The following is a 16792-nucleotide window of genomic DNA, read 5'->3' on the forward strand; positions in this document are numbered from 1 at the left end:
AAAATGGGGTAAAGGCAGTGGTGAGCTGCAGCCAGTTCGCACCGGTTCGCGAGAACCGGTTGTTAAATTTAGAAGCCCGTTTAGAATCGGTTGTTCCTGGAGGGACAACTAGTTCCAAAAGGGCTTTTAAATTTAACAAAAGCTCTAGCAGCTCTCTACCCTTCCCCCGGCCCCAGCTCACCTTACTCCGCCCCCTCTTCTGAAGCTCCTCCGGCTTCTCCTCCCCCTCCCCAGCTTCCTGCGAATCAGCTGTTTGCGCGGGAAGCCTGGGAGGGCTGAGAAGGAAGCAGCGCCTTCCACCAGGTGAGCTGGGGCACCAGCGGGAGGAGGGCTCCAGGCACTGCGCCGCCCGGCGAGGTCGTGGCAGGACTCTGGGACCGGGCAGCGCGGCTCCTGCCCCCTGGGTCCAGCTGCGACCTCGGCTGGGCGGCGCGGCTCCTGCCCAGCCCCCGGGTCTGGCCCCCGGGTCCCGCCGGGTGGCACGGCTCCTGCCTGGGTCCAGCCCCCAGGCTCGGCTGGGCAGCACAGCTCCTGCCCGGCCCCCGGGTCCGGCCCCGACCTCAGCAGGGCGGCGCGGGTCCTGCCTGGCCCCGACCTCTGCCGGGTGGTTCTGGTCCCAGCCCCAGCCCAGCTGGGCCCCCATCTCCAGGCAGCATGGTAAGGGAGCAGGGAGGGCGTGTTGGATAGAGGGCAGGGGAGTTGGGGGGGTGGATTAGTGTCAGAGCGGTCAGAGGGCAGGGAACAGGGGGATTGAACGGGGTAAGGGTCCCGGGGGGCAGTCAGGAAGGAGCAGGGGTTGGATGGGGTGGTGGGGGGCAGTTAGGGGTAGGGATTCCAGGGACAGTCAGGGGACAGAGAGAAGGGGTGGTTGGATAGGGTTGGGGTCCCGGGGTGCCATCAGGAATGAGAGAAGGGGTTGGATGGGGTGGCAAGGGGCAGTCGGGGGACAGGGAAGGGGGTGGATAGGGCACGGTCCCGGGGGCTGTCAAGGAACATGGGGGTTGGATGGGGCAGGAGTCCCGGGAGGGGGCATGACCCCTCATGGGGTGAGGAGGAGGGAACCGGTTGTTAATATTTTGGCAGCTCATCACTGGGCAAAGGGTCTTGGTGTTTTTTTAAGGAGATCACTTCAAGTGACGAGGGACAATATTGTAAATTCTGCCACCATTTTCCATAGGGTCATTGAAGCCATTATCTCACTCCTGAGGGTAAGCAAGGATGCAAGGGTGCATCTCCTGCATGCGTGCATCTTCAGACCTGGTCTTTATGCTGCTTCCCTATGTGCCAGTTTCGTCCCTGCACAAGTGATTGCCAATTAGCATGGGGAAAGTTGCTCACAATGGGGGAAAGAACAAAGCAGTTCTGCCAAAGAACCTTCAGCAGAAGATTGGTGAGTACCTCCAGGAAAGCTTCCTAGCGATCTCTCTGGAGGAGTCCTGTTAAATCTCGGTGTGCATTAACACACTGTTCCACAGAGCCCCCACTGTGTAGCTGCATCAGAGGGAATGTGAAGCAGATGCAAACACAGCTAGTCTTGTAAATTTCTATCCCTCAACCCACTTCTAGCATATAGCAAAGCAAAGGACAGGTCTACCTCATGTAACCGAGCAGTACCAAATCAAAATGAGCACTTACTAGAGCTCCCCTCTCTTGCATCATGTGCACCAGAGACACAGTGATCGGACTAGCTTGACCCCTCTGAGGTTGAGAAGAGGTCCTGGCTTGCCACAGTTTCAGACGACCCTGTTGCCTGTCCCATCTTATCCTCCAACTCCACTTCCTCATCCACCACTTCATCCTCAGGGTCAAGTCTGCTGGCCGCTGTCTTCAGCCCTCCCAAAGTATTCATGGGGTTTTTGGTGGTGGAGGTGGGGTCACCACCGATGATGGCATCCAGCTCCTTACAGAAGCGGCAGGTCTTCAGTGCAGCACCAGAGCAATGGTTTGACTCCCTTGCCTTCCAGTATGCCTGCTCAGCTCCTTTATCTTCGCATGGCAATGATTCATGTCCCGCTCTTAGCCTTTATCCAACATGCCACAAGAAATCTGACCATAGGTATCAAAGTGCCTATGCCTGGAGTGGTGCTGGGACTACACAGCCTCTCTCCCCACAGACCTAGCAGATCCAACAACCGTGGTTTGCTCCAAGCAGGAGAACATTTGATGTGTGAGGCTGCCATGGTCAACTGTGAAGATGCGATGTGAGCTCTCCACGCCGAGTAAACAGGAAGCGGAATTCAAAAATTCCTGGTCCTTTAAAGGGGGCAGGGAAGATGCTTGTGTACGTGGGTGCAGAGCAGTGGAGTTCGAACCGCTCACCAGAGCAATCAGGATGGGCATTGTGGGACACCTCTTGGAGGCCATTTATGGTGACATAACCAAGTGCAGTTCTACACTGACACTTTGTCAATCTAACTTTGCTGCAAAAACCTCTATGCCTCTTGTCAAGGTGATTTTATTTTATTGGCAAAGCAGTCAAGTTTTGTCAGTGGGAAGAGCACTGTAGTATGTACACCTCCACTGTTTTGTCAATGAAAGCCGAGTTTAACAGTTCTTAGATGTTCTCCCTCTGGTTTCTCTTGGTCTTGGTCTTCTCCCTCTCACTGGACTAAATAGACAAACCGCATGGGCAAAGTGAACAAATGGATGAGACGGCCACTGAGTCTTACATTCTTTCCTTACATATTCTGCTCACAAGCTTGATTGACAGTTGCTTTGCTTACTTTTACTAATATTTGCTTGTCAGAGCTCTGCAGAGGGCATACCACATCACAACACTATTTCCAATGCACTCAACTTCATACTGAAGTGGGGCACTCCAAACTATAAGGCAATGTGTTTTGGGATCATCTTGAGCTTGTTATGAGGGATTTGTGATTTATAGCACCAAAAGGGGTGGTAGTGTGTTAGGGATTTGTGTTTACACCAATGAAGGGTGCTTTGTTTTGGGGAGACTACTTCTTGTGTCAATCATTTATTGGAAGGCTGCATCAGTGTACTCTAAGATAGTCCTTAGCTATCCTGGAGACCCATACCTGAGCAGAAAAGATGGGTTATAACAGGTAGGATATTTTGAGGAAAAACTTTGGGAAAAATTTACATTCTGTTTTCGGGGTAACAATGGGTGATTGTTTGCTAGTGAATTATAGCCTCCAGCCATATTTATATTATTATTGTCTGTAAAGCAAAACTAGCCAAAGTGATCAACAGGTTCAGACAACGTGTCACACAGGTATTTTGAGTCTGGTACATTTTAATTTATCTCATAATGTATTTGGTATGGTGTTTATTTGAATTACTACATTGTCTGTCACACTACATTTGGCATTGGACTGCTTCGATATATTTAACAAATTCTTCCATTTGTAATAACCACATAAAAATATCTTCATTGAATAAAAAAAATCCATATGCATATCTTCATGAAATACAGTATGTACATTACTGTCCTTCAGTTTTAAGGAAAGTAAAATTTGTGGGCTTAAACATATTTACAGTGTTCATTTAACCTCTGCAATAAAAATATTCACTTCAATAGTACCTATTTTTTTCCTTGTTATCATATTAGGTTTATGCAGTTTCAAGGTTTAACCATGATTTAACATTATATGTTATGGATCCAAATTGTAAATTAGAATGAACATCATCACGAAGTTTCTAATATTAAAAGGATAATTCTGTTGCAATTGTTATCTAAAGATTCTAGCAGCCAAATTTTCAAAAGAGTTTGCTAATTTTGGGGGACCTGCTCTGGACAAATTAGGCCTGATTTCAGAGGAGCTGAGCACTTTGAGCTCCCACTGAAGTGGGAAGCACTAAACATCTCTGAAAATCAGGCCCAAAGTGTTTTGAGTTGGACATACAAAATCAAAGTCTAATTTTGGCCTAACTATATGGGCTGGGACTTAGAAAGGGCATAAAGGAGCAAAGTGTCTAACTCCCATTGACTTCCAATGGGAGTCAAAAAATGCTTTAGGTTCGCTGGTCAATGTAAAAAGTAGGCCGTAAAGCCTGAGACAAATAGATAAGGGCATCTCAGTGTTTGCAGTACTCCCTATCCTCACAATAGGGAATACAGCAGATAAAGAGATCATGGTTTTTAATTATCTAAGGCAAGTGATTAAGGTTAAGGGTCGCCACTGTGGGTGCCATAGTCTTCCCCATCCTTAGCCACTGTGGTTTCATGCATAATTATGACGACACGGTTCTGGCACCTCTGAAAAACTCTTTTTCCTTCTCCTTCCTGAGAGAGGCCCTTGAAAGTTTCTAAACCCTGAGTTCATTGAGTCTGAGACTTGCAGTACATAGTTTGTCCCACACTCTCCATTATTAGCTGAGCTGGTAAGGCTAAGAAGTTTCACAGATTCACAGAACTTTTATGGATCAAAGTGGATGTACTCTAGGAATGCTGACCTTAATAACAACTTGGATTACACTCCAGAAAAGACAGAAGCCCCACCCCCACCATGTACTTATAGTTTATCCCCCTTCCAAAATAATTATGATTTGACCAACAAAATTATCTTTCAGCTCACTCAGTTAGACACTAAAAACCATAATCTGTAACAAATTTCCTGGACAATGACTTTTTTTTAAACCTCCTGTATAAAAGGAAGAGATGGAGATGTTTAGATTCTGATACTTTCTACAAAAAAACCCAAAACATGCTCCACAAAGTCTATTTAAAAGCTATTACTGTCAAACTATGATTTTCTTTTTACTAGAAATGGGCCCAGATAAAACCCCGTTACTTAAACAAATTATTTAAACTTTGAAGATGTTCATATACAGATGCAAAAGCTTCCAAGAGCTCAGAGAGCTTAGCATCTAGAGTTTGGTTTGGTCCTTCCTAGATGGAAATGTCAACCAACAAAATGATCCAGATGCAAACTTCTCTAAAATTTGAGAGTGTTCAGAGCTGCTGGTGTGGTTCAAGACATTATAGAAATTGGGGAAGCTCAGAAGCTGGAAACGGATCAGAACTTCTCCAAGGTTCAGGCAGATTTGGATTGGGGGCTTTGCTTTGGACCTCAACAATAGCTTTTCAATAAAACTTTGTGAAAAGTGTTCTTTTCTCAATGCAGTAACTCCCACTGGAATGCAGCTTCCTGGAAGGAGAGCTCAGTATTAGTTTGTTGAAAACATAGTGGGATGAGTGGTAAGGAGGCAGCTCACAGGATGTCATGACAAACATCCACAAGGAAACATGTTCAAAATAAATTACTTCCATGGCTTTGAATTTTATTTGCAAATTGAGCAGAAAGGCTTCCCCCCTTATTTGGGAACATTTTCTTTTGAAAAATAAATGGATTTTGATTGGGGTGTTTTTGGACCAGGCCTTATATACCTTCTTCTCTTCCATTTCATTAAATTATACTCATGTATATTTAGGAAAGGAATATAGAAAGGATATAGAAAATATAGTAGGAGGTTAAGATATGAGGAATTTAGAGCCAACAGTTTTAATCATTAATACGTGGTCTACTGAAGCCTTAGCTGATACATTTGGAAAGAAGAAAATTGCACATTGAGTAATCTAAGATTATTTTTTCTCTGGAAGGGGGTGAAATAAATAAATATCTTTTCTCAGATGACATTTTTTGTCAATCACAGATGTAAGGGGTCAGCCAACTGCAGTTTTTCATTAAAGAACTGGAATAATTTCATTTCTTGATCTGTTCTAAAAATGTGAACTTAGTTTGAAAAATTAAGGGAGGATAAATATGGCTTGAAGTGGATTGTTGAATTTTTGGTTAATTATTTAAATGTTTAGGTTAGCTCCTCCTTTCTTCCGCTCTGGGCTCAATCAAAAGTTTTTCCCCAAGTTTTCTAATGAGTTCTGCCAGGTCTTCTGTGTTCTGAGATTTTTCCTCAAGAAGTTCATAACGAAGACTTGAGATGTCCTGTTTAATTTCCTTCAGTTCACCTAGGAGAGAGAAGATTAAAAATTATAAAGCAAAAGAAAAAGAGAGTGTAATCAAGGTTATGATAATAACTGTAACTTAGTGCCAGACCATCCCATGCATGGATTTCCTCTGCCCAACCAGAAAGGTAGGTGTCTAATATAGCTGCCTCCAAGGCCCTGTGCCTCTTGCTGAGTCGTTAGAGGGGGCTCTCTTTGGGGTCAGGATCCACATGAGGAGACATGACTGGGAGTAAGGGTGTCTGGGATGAGAAGTAAGGGAGTTGTAGGGGGCACATCATAACCCCAAAGAAAGAGTCTGCTCCATGTATATGAACCCTGCCCTTCATGTAGAGGAATCACTCTTAAGTGAAGGCTCTGAAGGTAGCAGTGGCCAAGGAGCATGGTGGATTGGTGCTAGGAATACCAGAGCCAGCTGCCAGGGAGCAGTCTCAGGGATCACAGAGGCATTTGAAGCCCATTTCCTCCTACACATTCCCTTGATTCTGCTCAATTTGTGGGCAGCAGCAAACCCACAGAATCATTGAGGGCACCTCCACGAGGAAAGCCTAGGAAGTTTTTCTCTCTCCAGAGGCAATTCCTTGGGAAGGGTTGTATGACTGCCGGAAAGGATGGCCCAGTATTCAGATTTTAACTCCATTTGGAATAAATATTTTTTCTTAAAGGAGACACATCAAGTAATGCACACAACTAGTGACGTAACGTGCCTGATTTAACGCTACTAAAACAAATGCCACAAAGGCATGTTCGTGAATAATCTACCAGTGTCATCTTATCAGAAAACAGGCTTGTTTAAGAGCAGTTTCGAACCAGGCTGGCGAATAAGAAAATGAACACCATTTATTAGAAGATAGGTGTTTTCTGCTTAAAGACTGACAAGCCTGGTTCAGAACTAAAATAATACACTGGAATTCTATTAATATTTCAGTAGTTTAGAAACTGTGGGTAACAAGCCTGCAGGGGTCTCAAGGTAGGTCCCCAAAAGACACAGTGATAACCAGCCTTTTCTGCCTCTCCTCTGGGATTCACCTGAACTGGTGACAAGCTAATATTTACTTCCATGGTTTTGATCATTGGCAAACAGGCACAGGCACTCCAAGAGCTAGAATACTGCCGAGCTTCTGCACTTCACTATGGCTGTGGCTACACGAGAGAGCTTACAGCGGTGCAGCTGAATCAATGCAGCTGTGATGCTGTCAGCTCTCTCGTGTAGCCGCTCTAACCTGATGGGACAGAGCTCTCCTCTCAGCTTACTTGCTCCAGCCCCCGTGAGTGGCGGTAGCTAGGTCAGTGGGAGAAGCTCACCTGCCAACATAATGCTGTCCACACCTGCACGCAAGTCGACATAAGTTATGTAGCTCGGCGGGGGAGGGGGGGCTTATTCACACCCCTGAGTGCCATAACTTATGTTGATTTAAAATGTAGTATAGCCATGGCCTTAATCTGCATCACCTGCTGAACCACAGGGAAAGCACTTCAGTACTGAGGCACAGCTCTACTTTAACTTCCCAGCTGCCTGTCTGGAAAGCAGAAGATAGAGTCAGAAAGAAAAGGAAACAGAGCAGGGTTTACTGAGCAAATAAGTCAGATATGCAATTGGCCAGAGTACCAGGCATGCAGGGGCAATATTCCACACAGAAAGGCAGAGCCAGTGTATATCTGTGGCAAAGTATGAGAGAGGGAGGGCAGCTCTTCTGTTGGTGGTCTGTAGAACACACTTGCTAGTGTATGTAGAGAGCTGGCTGGATATATTAAATCACATTAAAAGAAGCTAAACTCTGTTAAACACTTTCCCAGTATCACTTTTTCATGTAAGGGATTGCTGTCATTGCCACAAGTGTACACATGACCCACACCATGAAGAATGCAAGGGGAAATGGCCACGTGACAATCTCTGAATTAAAATGATGGTGCTCCATGAGAATTTTTAACAATTCTTAGATATGGGGAATGTGTAACTACTAGCAGAAGTGGCAACACTCTTGACATGTTATAGCCATCGTTGTTCCCAGTGTGGGCAACAGCACTCTTACTGAAGCAATATCAGGGCTTATAGAAACCATCCTCAAACCACTCATCACAATAGTGGGCCAATTTCCTCCAAGATACTACCGACACATTCCTGAAACTCCACAGCATTAACCACCTCCCCCAGAACACCATCTTTGCTACCATGGATGTCACCTCCCTATACACCAATATCCCTCACCGAGGAAGGCATCGCTGCCTGCCTCAACTACCTACAAGATAATGAACAATGCTCAGAAATCCACCCAAACCCTCATAAAACCCATCCATTTCATCATCACCCATGACAACTTTACATTTAACAACAAATACTTTTAAAAACTGTGCTAGATACTAGGATGCACCAATACACCAGCCCAATACACCAGCCTCTTCATGGACCACCTTGAGGGAGAACTTCTGGAAAAAATGCACCACAAAACCAATGATATACCTGAGATAAATTGATAATATTTTCATCTTCTGGACAGGTGACCTAAACTGCCTTAGAGATTTCCACCACAACTTAACCACCCATCCATCGAATACTCTTGAACACTCCCATGCCAGCATCAACATCCTAGACATCACAATCAGATTCAACAATGGAACCCTACAAATGACTATGTACAAAAAAACATGGCGCAACACACTTACCCCCAGATCCAGCAACCATTAGAAACACACCAAGAAATCTGTTATCTACAGTCAGGCATTCAGATACCACAGAATTTGCTCAGAAGAGAACGTCTGGGTTAACACTTAATCACATTTAAAACTACCTTCACTAAATAAGGACACTCCACCAGAGAAGCAGATCATGTAATGGAACTGGCCACCCAAATACCCCAGAACAACCTGCTTTAATACAACTACCCCCAAAACACTGACCACACAACCCAAGTTGTCACCCCGACTTGTCACCTCACACTAGACCCAAATGGGATACCATAATACAATTTCAACCCATACTTTATTGGTACCCAGCCTTGAAATAAATCTTTTGCGAGCCCCCTCTTCTGGCCTTCAAACAACCCTCCAACTTTGCCAAGCTCATCATCAGAAGCAAACTCCCCACATACCAGGACACACAACTCGAAATGGAACCAGATCCTGCCAGAACAACAGATGCCAAACCTGCGGACATATAACCACTGCTATGATGATCAATAACGCCCACAACACAACTTTCAAGATCCATGGGCCCAACACATGCCCATCACAACATGTCATTTAGTTCATTCAGTGCATCAAATGCCCCCAAAACAACTATGTGAGTAAAATAAGACAATCACTATGCTCTCAAATGAACTAACAAAGAAAAAAATGATAAAAGACAAAAATACCCTGTCACCCATGGTTGAACACTGTTCACAAAACAATCACTCAATAGCTGACTTCTCAATCCTCATCTCAAAGGAAACTTACACAACATCTTCAAACGACAAGCCTGGAAACTTAAATTCATAACTCTGTTGGATACCAAAATCCATGGATGTAACAGAGACACTAGTTTATGGCTCATTACAAGAATTTGTAACTCATCCTCCTGCCTTCTAACCTTTAATTCCGCATTTCATTTTAAGTAGTCTCCTACAATTTATGTGAACCTCTTATACTTAATCTGTCCCACCTTGTAGTAAGCTTACAGATTCTGGTTACCTTCTCTAGACATGAGAGAGAGCTCTGAGAAGCTCACAAGCTTGTCTCTTTTACCAACAGAAGTTGGTCCAATAAAAGATATTACCATGTCTATGTTATAGCCAGGAAACCAATCTCTGGCGTGGGAAGCAGAGATCCAAGAAACAGATCTTTTTCTTAACTTCAGTCCCTAACATTAACATTATACTTTTTTATTAGGTAATAATTTACTATTAGTTCTGATATATTTTTGTTTTGTCATGTATCCAAGGACTTGGAGATGTGATTGTCCCAAAAAGTTTGGGAAATACTCTTCCAACAAGTTTACAATCTTTTTTGAGTTGCTTCTTTTGATTCATGATTAACTTTGAAACTCTGATCAATATGCTACACTCACCTTCATTGACTTCATCACTCTCCTTGTCTGTCTGAGCTTTCAGTACATATCTTTTAATGAGACGCTTCATTATCTTCTAGGGTGAAGAAAGAGAAAAGAGTTAGAATTTTCAAAGCTGGACTTGCTTGCACTGATTCTGAAATTCCAAGGCATGTGCTCAGTCAACGTTTTGCTGCTATATATCTAGTGTTGCATTAACTCCGCCAGTCCATGGCATTTGCCAGGATTAAAGGCCTGTTATGTATAAAAGAAATATGACAGTCTCTGCTTTCATCTAGACTATTGATCTGAAAATTAATTTTCTAGTGTATGTATATATGCAAGATGACAAAAGTGGACACGTCTCACTAATTATTAAATTTTCTTTGCAATTAAAAAATGATGCAGCAAAACCAGACTCTATAGGGCTGATTTACACCAACTGAGGACCTGACCCTTAATCAGTGCTAATTATTAAATAACTTTGCAATAAATGTATTTTTTCAGTATAATTTTACATTACACTAAATTATTTATGCTTCCAAACTCAAGACTGAGAAAATTCCCTGAAGCACTGGGTTCTAACATTTAACGTGGTGTAACTGTGTCCCATGCTAATCCAGTATGACTTTTGTCTACCTCTAGTAGCTAGACCATGTATACTGGTTTATGAGTCTGCTGTTGCCTCAACACACCTGGTGTTTTAGCTCAGGAAGTAGAGGCTCATTTTCTAAATCCAGAAGCCCAGATTCAATCCCCACAGATGATTGGATCGGCGGCATCATTACATAATCACTTTTGCAGTGTAAATGAAACTATGGTATATTTTAATAATCCAAAAAATTCCAAATACAAAGCCACACAGCCTAATGGAGTAACTTCTTAATCATAATAGCTATCAGCCCATCATAACTTGATTGGCCATGCCAAAAGCCAAGACATTCTGGGCTAGATTGTATCATTAGATACAACATACAGTCGGGGTGGTGCCACACTGCTCCAAGGAGAGCAGCAGCAGGCTTCCTGTCTCAGAGATGAAAGAGATCCTGAGTAGTCGATCTCCATACATGCTACTAGACCCTTTTGTGGGACGTAGCTATGCCTAGGCTACGTCTACACCATACACCACTGGCGTCATCGTGTAGTGGAACATGTAGCTACATGCTACAGTGAAAAGTAAGCTGTGTCCACCCCGAGTGGACTGGTGTTTAGCTATGTAGAGTTACACATGTCAGTGAAAGGCTCTGGCAGGGGGAAGGCAGCTGAGAAAGGCTGAGCCTTTCCATCCTGCCGGAGCCTTTCCCCTCTGCTGGAGCCTTTCCCCACCTAATGGAAAGGTACCATAGCAGGGACATGCCCAATCCTTTCCCTGCTGCCTCCCCACTGCCAGACCCTTTCCCCATTGCTGGAGCCTTTCCCCTTCACAGGAAAAGACTCCCTCAGCAGGAAGCAGCGGGACACTACACTTCTAAAATGGCAGTATAGACAGGGAGGCACAGCTTGCATGAGTAGAGAGCCTACTTGCATATATACCCACACCTTTCAAAAATGTCTTTACTCACCTAAGGCAGGCCTCACCAACTACACTACTATTTATACCTGTGTTGGGGGGCTATGCAGGTATGTACTCAAAATGTTGCCAAAAGAAGTGTGCAGTGTAGACAGACCTCTGCTCCCATGGCCAGCCAGTTCTATTTGTCCCTTTCCCACCCCTTTGTGGCACTATATGAAGGGAGTTGCCTCTGTGCTTCACCAAGTGCAGGAGATGCAGTGATTTATGGAGCTTACGTGATTTCTGGAGCTTCTGGCTCAGACTCCTTACCTGCTCCCTCCCCACTGTGCTCTCTCAAAGGCAGACTGGGGCCCCATGAGAAGCAAAGAATACATACAATGTACCATAATAATACGGAACTGCAGGAACCAAGCTTACCGTGATTTGTAAATCTTGAGGGATAAGAAAGAGGAAATATAATACAGAAAGGTGATTTGCATTAGCTTTTGAACTGGATTTTTTTCCAAAAAGAAGAGTTGCTTCTGATTTAAACTGTGTAACTGAGATGTCGTGGCAAAGTGTTCTGTGGCACCTTATAGAGACGTATTGTAGCATGAGCTTTTGTGGGTGCAACATACATCTGACAGAGTGGGTATTCACCCACAAAAGCTCATGCTCCAATACGTTTGTTAGTCTATAAGGTGCCACAGGACTCTTTGCCACTTTTACAGATCCAGACTAACACAGCTACCTTTCTGATACTTAAGATGTCAGTCTTTCCCTTTGACTAAAAGTGTTCTTCATTTTAACCTTTTTACAATATTCTACTTGGAAATTTAGCATTTAGGAAGCATTCTACCATAATCACACAGCCAATGCAATTATTCTGGATTTATGTCCAGTAGATTTACTTCGGATTCACACTATAACTAATATCACAATTTGTCTTCAAATCTTTAATCTGATGAGACTTACTCCTTTTTCAATGCAAGTTGTATTAAACTGCCTTTTACCTGGTATTGTCGTGGAGGATTACTTAAACTATCTAAATGGAGATCATCTGCACTTCTTAGACTTGATTGCTTACTTTGTCCAAGCTGAAATAAAAACATTTGATCAGTATCAGCAATAAATGTAAGAACTATTTGGTTATACTTTCTTATGCACAAGCATTCTGCAGCAGAACATTAACTTTTAGACTTAATGGTAGGGATAAGGATTAAATTTCAGGAGTGAAATCCTGGCTCTGCTGATGACAATGACAACACTCCCGTTATGTTCAATGAAGACAGCATTTCACCACACCAGTTCACTTTAACTCTTCCATCCCCCACTTCATGAAAATGATTCTATTTAGAAAAGCACTTAAGTGCATGCTTCAACTGAATGTAAAAACAACGCGGAATCCGGTGGCACCTTAAAGACTAACAGATTTATTTGGGCATAAGCTTTCATGGGTAAAAAACCCCTCTTCTGGCTTTACTTTCACATGAAAAGAAGGGAGTTACCCTAAAAGTGGAGAACCAGTGTTGACAAGGCCAATTCAGTCAGGATGGATGTGGTCCACTCCCAATAATTGATGAGGAGGTGTCAATACCAAGAGAGGGAAAATTGCTTTTGTAGTGAGCCAGTCACTCCCATTCCCTGTTCAAGCCCACACTGATGGTGTTAAGTTTGCAAATGAATTGTAGCTCTGCAGTTTCTCCTTGAAGTCTGTTTTTGAAGTTTTTTTGTTGAAGAATGGCTACTTTTAAATCTGTTATTGAGTGTCCAGGGAGATTGAAGTGTTCTCCTACTGGCTTTTGTATGTTATCATTCCTGATGTTTGATTTGGAGTTAGGTGTCTATCTCTGCTTGGGAACCACAGCTTGGAACCTCTCTCCTTACACACCTGGCTAACCCTACACAAAATCCCTGGGAAAAGGTGGGAGAGGAGGAGGAGGACCTCCCTTTAACCCAGTGGTTAGGGTACTCACCCACTATGAGGGAGACCCCACTTTAAGTCCCCACTGTGTCTTAACCACTGGACTCTGGGATAGTCTGATGGGGGGCTCTCTCGATCTCACTTCTTGAAGCTGTTCCACTTTGTATTAAAGTAATTAAAATTAATTCAATCCATAAAAGAGTGAGAATGATTAGGGCACTCAACTGGGAGGTAAGGAAACCCTGTTCAAATCCTGTCTGCTCATCAGATGGGGGAGGAGGGAAATTGAACTAGGGTCTTCCCCATTCCAGGTGAGTACACTAACCACTGGGCTAAAAGTTATAAAGGAGCCTGGATGTTTTGTATGGAGTTAAGCATTCCCAGTGCACAGCTGCCAGATCGGGCCCCACAGACAAGGTAGGCAGGGCAACACTTACATTTACCTGGTTCGAGGATCACGCTTGGGCTTAGGTGTAAGATAGGCACCCAGAGCCATGCCCAACAGCGGAAACATAGGTGGCTAGGGGACTTTTACAGCAGAAATTTAGGCACCAGGTGAGTTTAACTGCCTACAGGGCTAGACAGCAGATAAGCAGGGGTTTGGTAGACCATAGTAGCACCTAAAACCTGGAGTTTAGGCACCAAAGTCCCTTAGTGGATGTGGTCAGTGTTTTTCTGAACCAAAGTCCCAATGAGTAGGTAACAAACCAAACGAGCAAAGCCCCCCAAAAGACACCCAGCCTCAACAAAAAGGAACACCAAGGAGAATTGAGAATAGATTCTCTGAAGCTCTGGGAAACTTTACACCCTCATTCAGGTTAGGTATGTAATGGCGTTCAAGAGCCTGATTCTCCTCTTAAATACCACAGTTTTACATTTGTGTAACTGCACTGATGTCAGGCCTTATATGCCACTAGCTTCTGCTTTGCAGCCACTTTGTACAGGTGTAAAGGTTACACCAGGTGTAAGAGAGTGAAGAATTAGGTTCCCTTGGGTTACATTGGGAGCATGTTGCTCCCCTCATTTTCACCAATGTCTTAGTGTAAGATGATTAAGCAATGCAAGTCAGAAGCCCATGGAAGTTATGATTTGACAGTATATTTCTGAACAGCATTTTTGTTAAACCCTGGAGTGAATGGACATTATTCAAAACTGGAGTACAAATTACTGTCAGATAATCCACAATGTATTATTGGTTAATGTCTTTGAGAAGGACCAAAACACAGTTTTGTTATGAAATGATGAATTCAGTAGTGTAGCTGAATGATTAGATTGTAATAAGGATGATTTGGGAACTGTCAGAAGAAAACAAATCATGTATTACTATTGACTGAGACAAATCAACCAGCTCTCTGAACAGTAATGCAAGAAATAAGGAATCTGAAATATAAACTATGATTTACCTGGATGAGGACCTAAAGAGGTCAGCATTACAAAGTCAAAATATTTTACAGTTGTATCTGACATACAAAAAATATTTCCTCTTCAAAATACAGGAACACAGCCACAGTATCTTAGACTCTATTGTGTATTAAACTGTGGGTACATGTTGTATTTTTAGTGGGCATTTTGGTACCAGGCATTCTTGTGCTTTAATGAGTTGAATGCTTAGCTATAAATGAATTGGAAAGCCTTGAAACCTGATAGGCAGTACATTGGGATATAACTGGAAATAAGCTATGCCTGAATTGCAAGAGGAACGAAGGACTAGTGTGCAGTAAGTTTTCAGCTCGTGTCTGATATTAGAATATGAAGTGTGAGCAGAGGGTTTTATTAGGGCTAGATTTTGACTTCACTTATAAGAATGTAAATCAGGAGTAAAACCTGAGAAGTCAGCGTAAAACTTGTGCAAGTGAGATCAGAATCAAGCCCTTAATTTGTAATGAGGACAACACCTAAAATGCTCAATTTTCCCCATTCCCTTCAGAACTTCCTAATTGGAAGTTAGCCTTCTGTCTTAGATTTTCTAATATGGCTTGTTTTCTAGAAATCAAAAGCAAACTTTACTTTCACATCCACAGTAAATCCAAAATAATGCCACTAAAATAATGTAGTTACTCTGGATTTACCCTGGAGTAAATAAAGCAGAATTTTCCTGTACGTCTTTATGCATCAAAATATTTCTTAGTCTAACTTTGCTTGTGTTTATCTGTGAGATAGGTTTTTTTAAACAAGTGCATTATACCAGCAACATTTTTTGGGTAAGCCATTTCATGGTCTTGTTAAAATAGGACTATTGAGTGATATAACACGAATATCTGTTGGAGCCCTAAAAGAAGGAAGCATTGTTATAAATTTAAAGTTATTATAGTTTAAAGAAGAAATAATAGACATAATTGGATAATATTGTGCTCAAAGTTTAGGGTGAACGCAAGGGAAAAGTTCAAATGGTAATCTAATTTAATCTATGCAATAAATTTTCCAGTGAAGTGGTGAGATCCTGGGCTAGACAAAGTCCTTGAAAATGAGCTGGCTGGCTGAATAGGATGACAAAATAACTGTTTTTTGTTCTTAGTTTCTATGACTGTGCAGTACCCATCATGGTGAATTTCATAGTTCAATTCCACTCTTCCTTGTTGTACATATGCTAATGTTGGTGACAAGTGAAATTCTATTGGGAAGTTTTTGATTAAATGACTTTTCAGCAGAACTGAAACTGCTCCTGGGTACATATTGATTTTGATCAAACTTTCATTGGGAAGATTACTTGGGTTCAGGATGGAATTTCTATTCAAAACCACTGAGAAAAGTCAGATAGAGCAGTAACTTGAACTTGGGCCTTCCTATGTTGTATATGACTGCCCTAACTACCAGGCCATTGGCTGTTGTCAGGTAGGGTTCTCTCTTTCTCAACCTATGCTGGTGGAACTGTTCCACTTTGTATAAATAATTAAATATTCATTGGAGCAGGGACTGGTACCTAGGTCTCTGCTGAGTGACATAACCAATGGCATAACTCAATTCTAAATTGAGTGCATTCACTTCCTTCATGTTTTGAAAATAATTTGAAAGGCCTCAGGTTCGTCCCAATATGTAATGGGAAAGATTTCAAAATCTTGAAAAGTAACAAGATGGGAAGGAAAACTGTTTCCTACCCAGTTCTACTCATGATAATGAAGAAAGCTAAAATTTAGCAACTAAGTAGACCAGAGCAGGGAAATTGGATCCACTTCTTTCTACCTCATAGGTTTTATATGATTCATATTATGTATCTGCATCTGTTTGTAATAGCCCTGGAAGGTCTATTTAGTTGGGAAATAAAATATTTTTTTTTGAACTACAACAAGGTATTGATTGCTTTTTGTTGGTATCTCTTGTCATTGTTTGTAATTATAAACTGTCATAATGTATTATTATGGCAATACTTGAAGGGCTTTTAAAGACAATTCTAAATTAGAAAATAAAGTAATCTTCAACTATGCAGTATCT

At 42.5% G+C, this 16792-nt stretch overlaps 1 protein-coding gene across 3 annotated transcripts in view; it reads right to left on the minus strand.

Annotated features, from left to right (window-relative positions):
* Nucleotides 1-3235: 3235 nt before the first annotated feature.
* The window catches only part of TRPC6 (transient receptor potential cation channel subfamily C member 6), a 150283-nt gene continuing 136726 nt past the window's right edge, over nucleotides 3236-16792 (minus strand). For all 3 annotated transcript variants that reach the window (XM_039512026.1, XM_039512030.1, XM_039512031.1), the window contains exons 10-12: nucleotides 12453-12536; nucleotides 9969-10044; nucleotides 3236-5926 (exon numbers count right to left, since the gene is read on the minus strand). In XM_039512026.1, the coding sequence (XP_039367960.1) occupies nucleotides 5775-5926; nucleotides 9969-10044; nucleotides 12453-12536 (312 nt within the window). In that variant the 3' untranslated portion in view covers nucleotides 3236-5774. The remainder of the gene's footprint in view (nucleotides 5927-9968; nucleotides 10045-12452; nucleotides 12537-16792) is intronic.

This window comes from Mauremys reevesii, linkage group 1 (assembly GCF_016161935.1).
Source record: "Mauremys reevesii isolate NIE-2019 linkage group 1, ASM1616193v1, whole genome shotgun sequence".
NCBI classification, from domain to species: domain Eukaryota; kingdom Metazoa; phylum Chordata; order Testudines; family Geoemydidae; genus Mauremys; species Mauremys reevesii.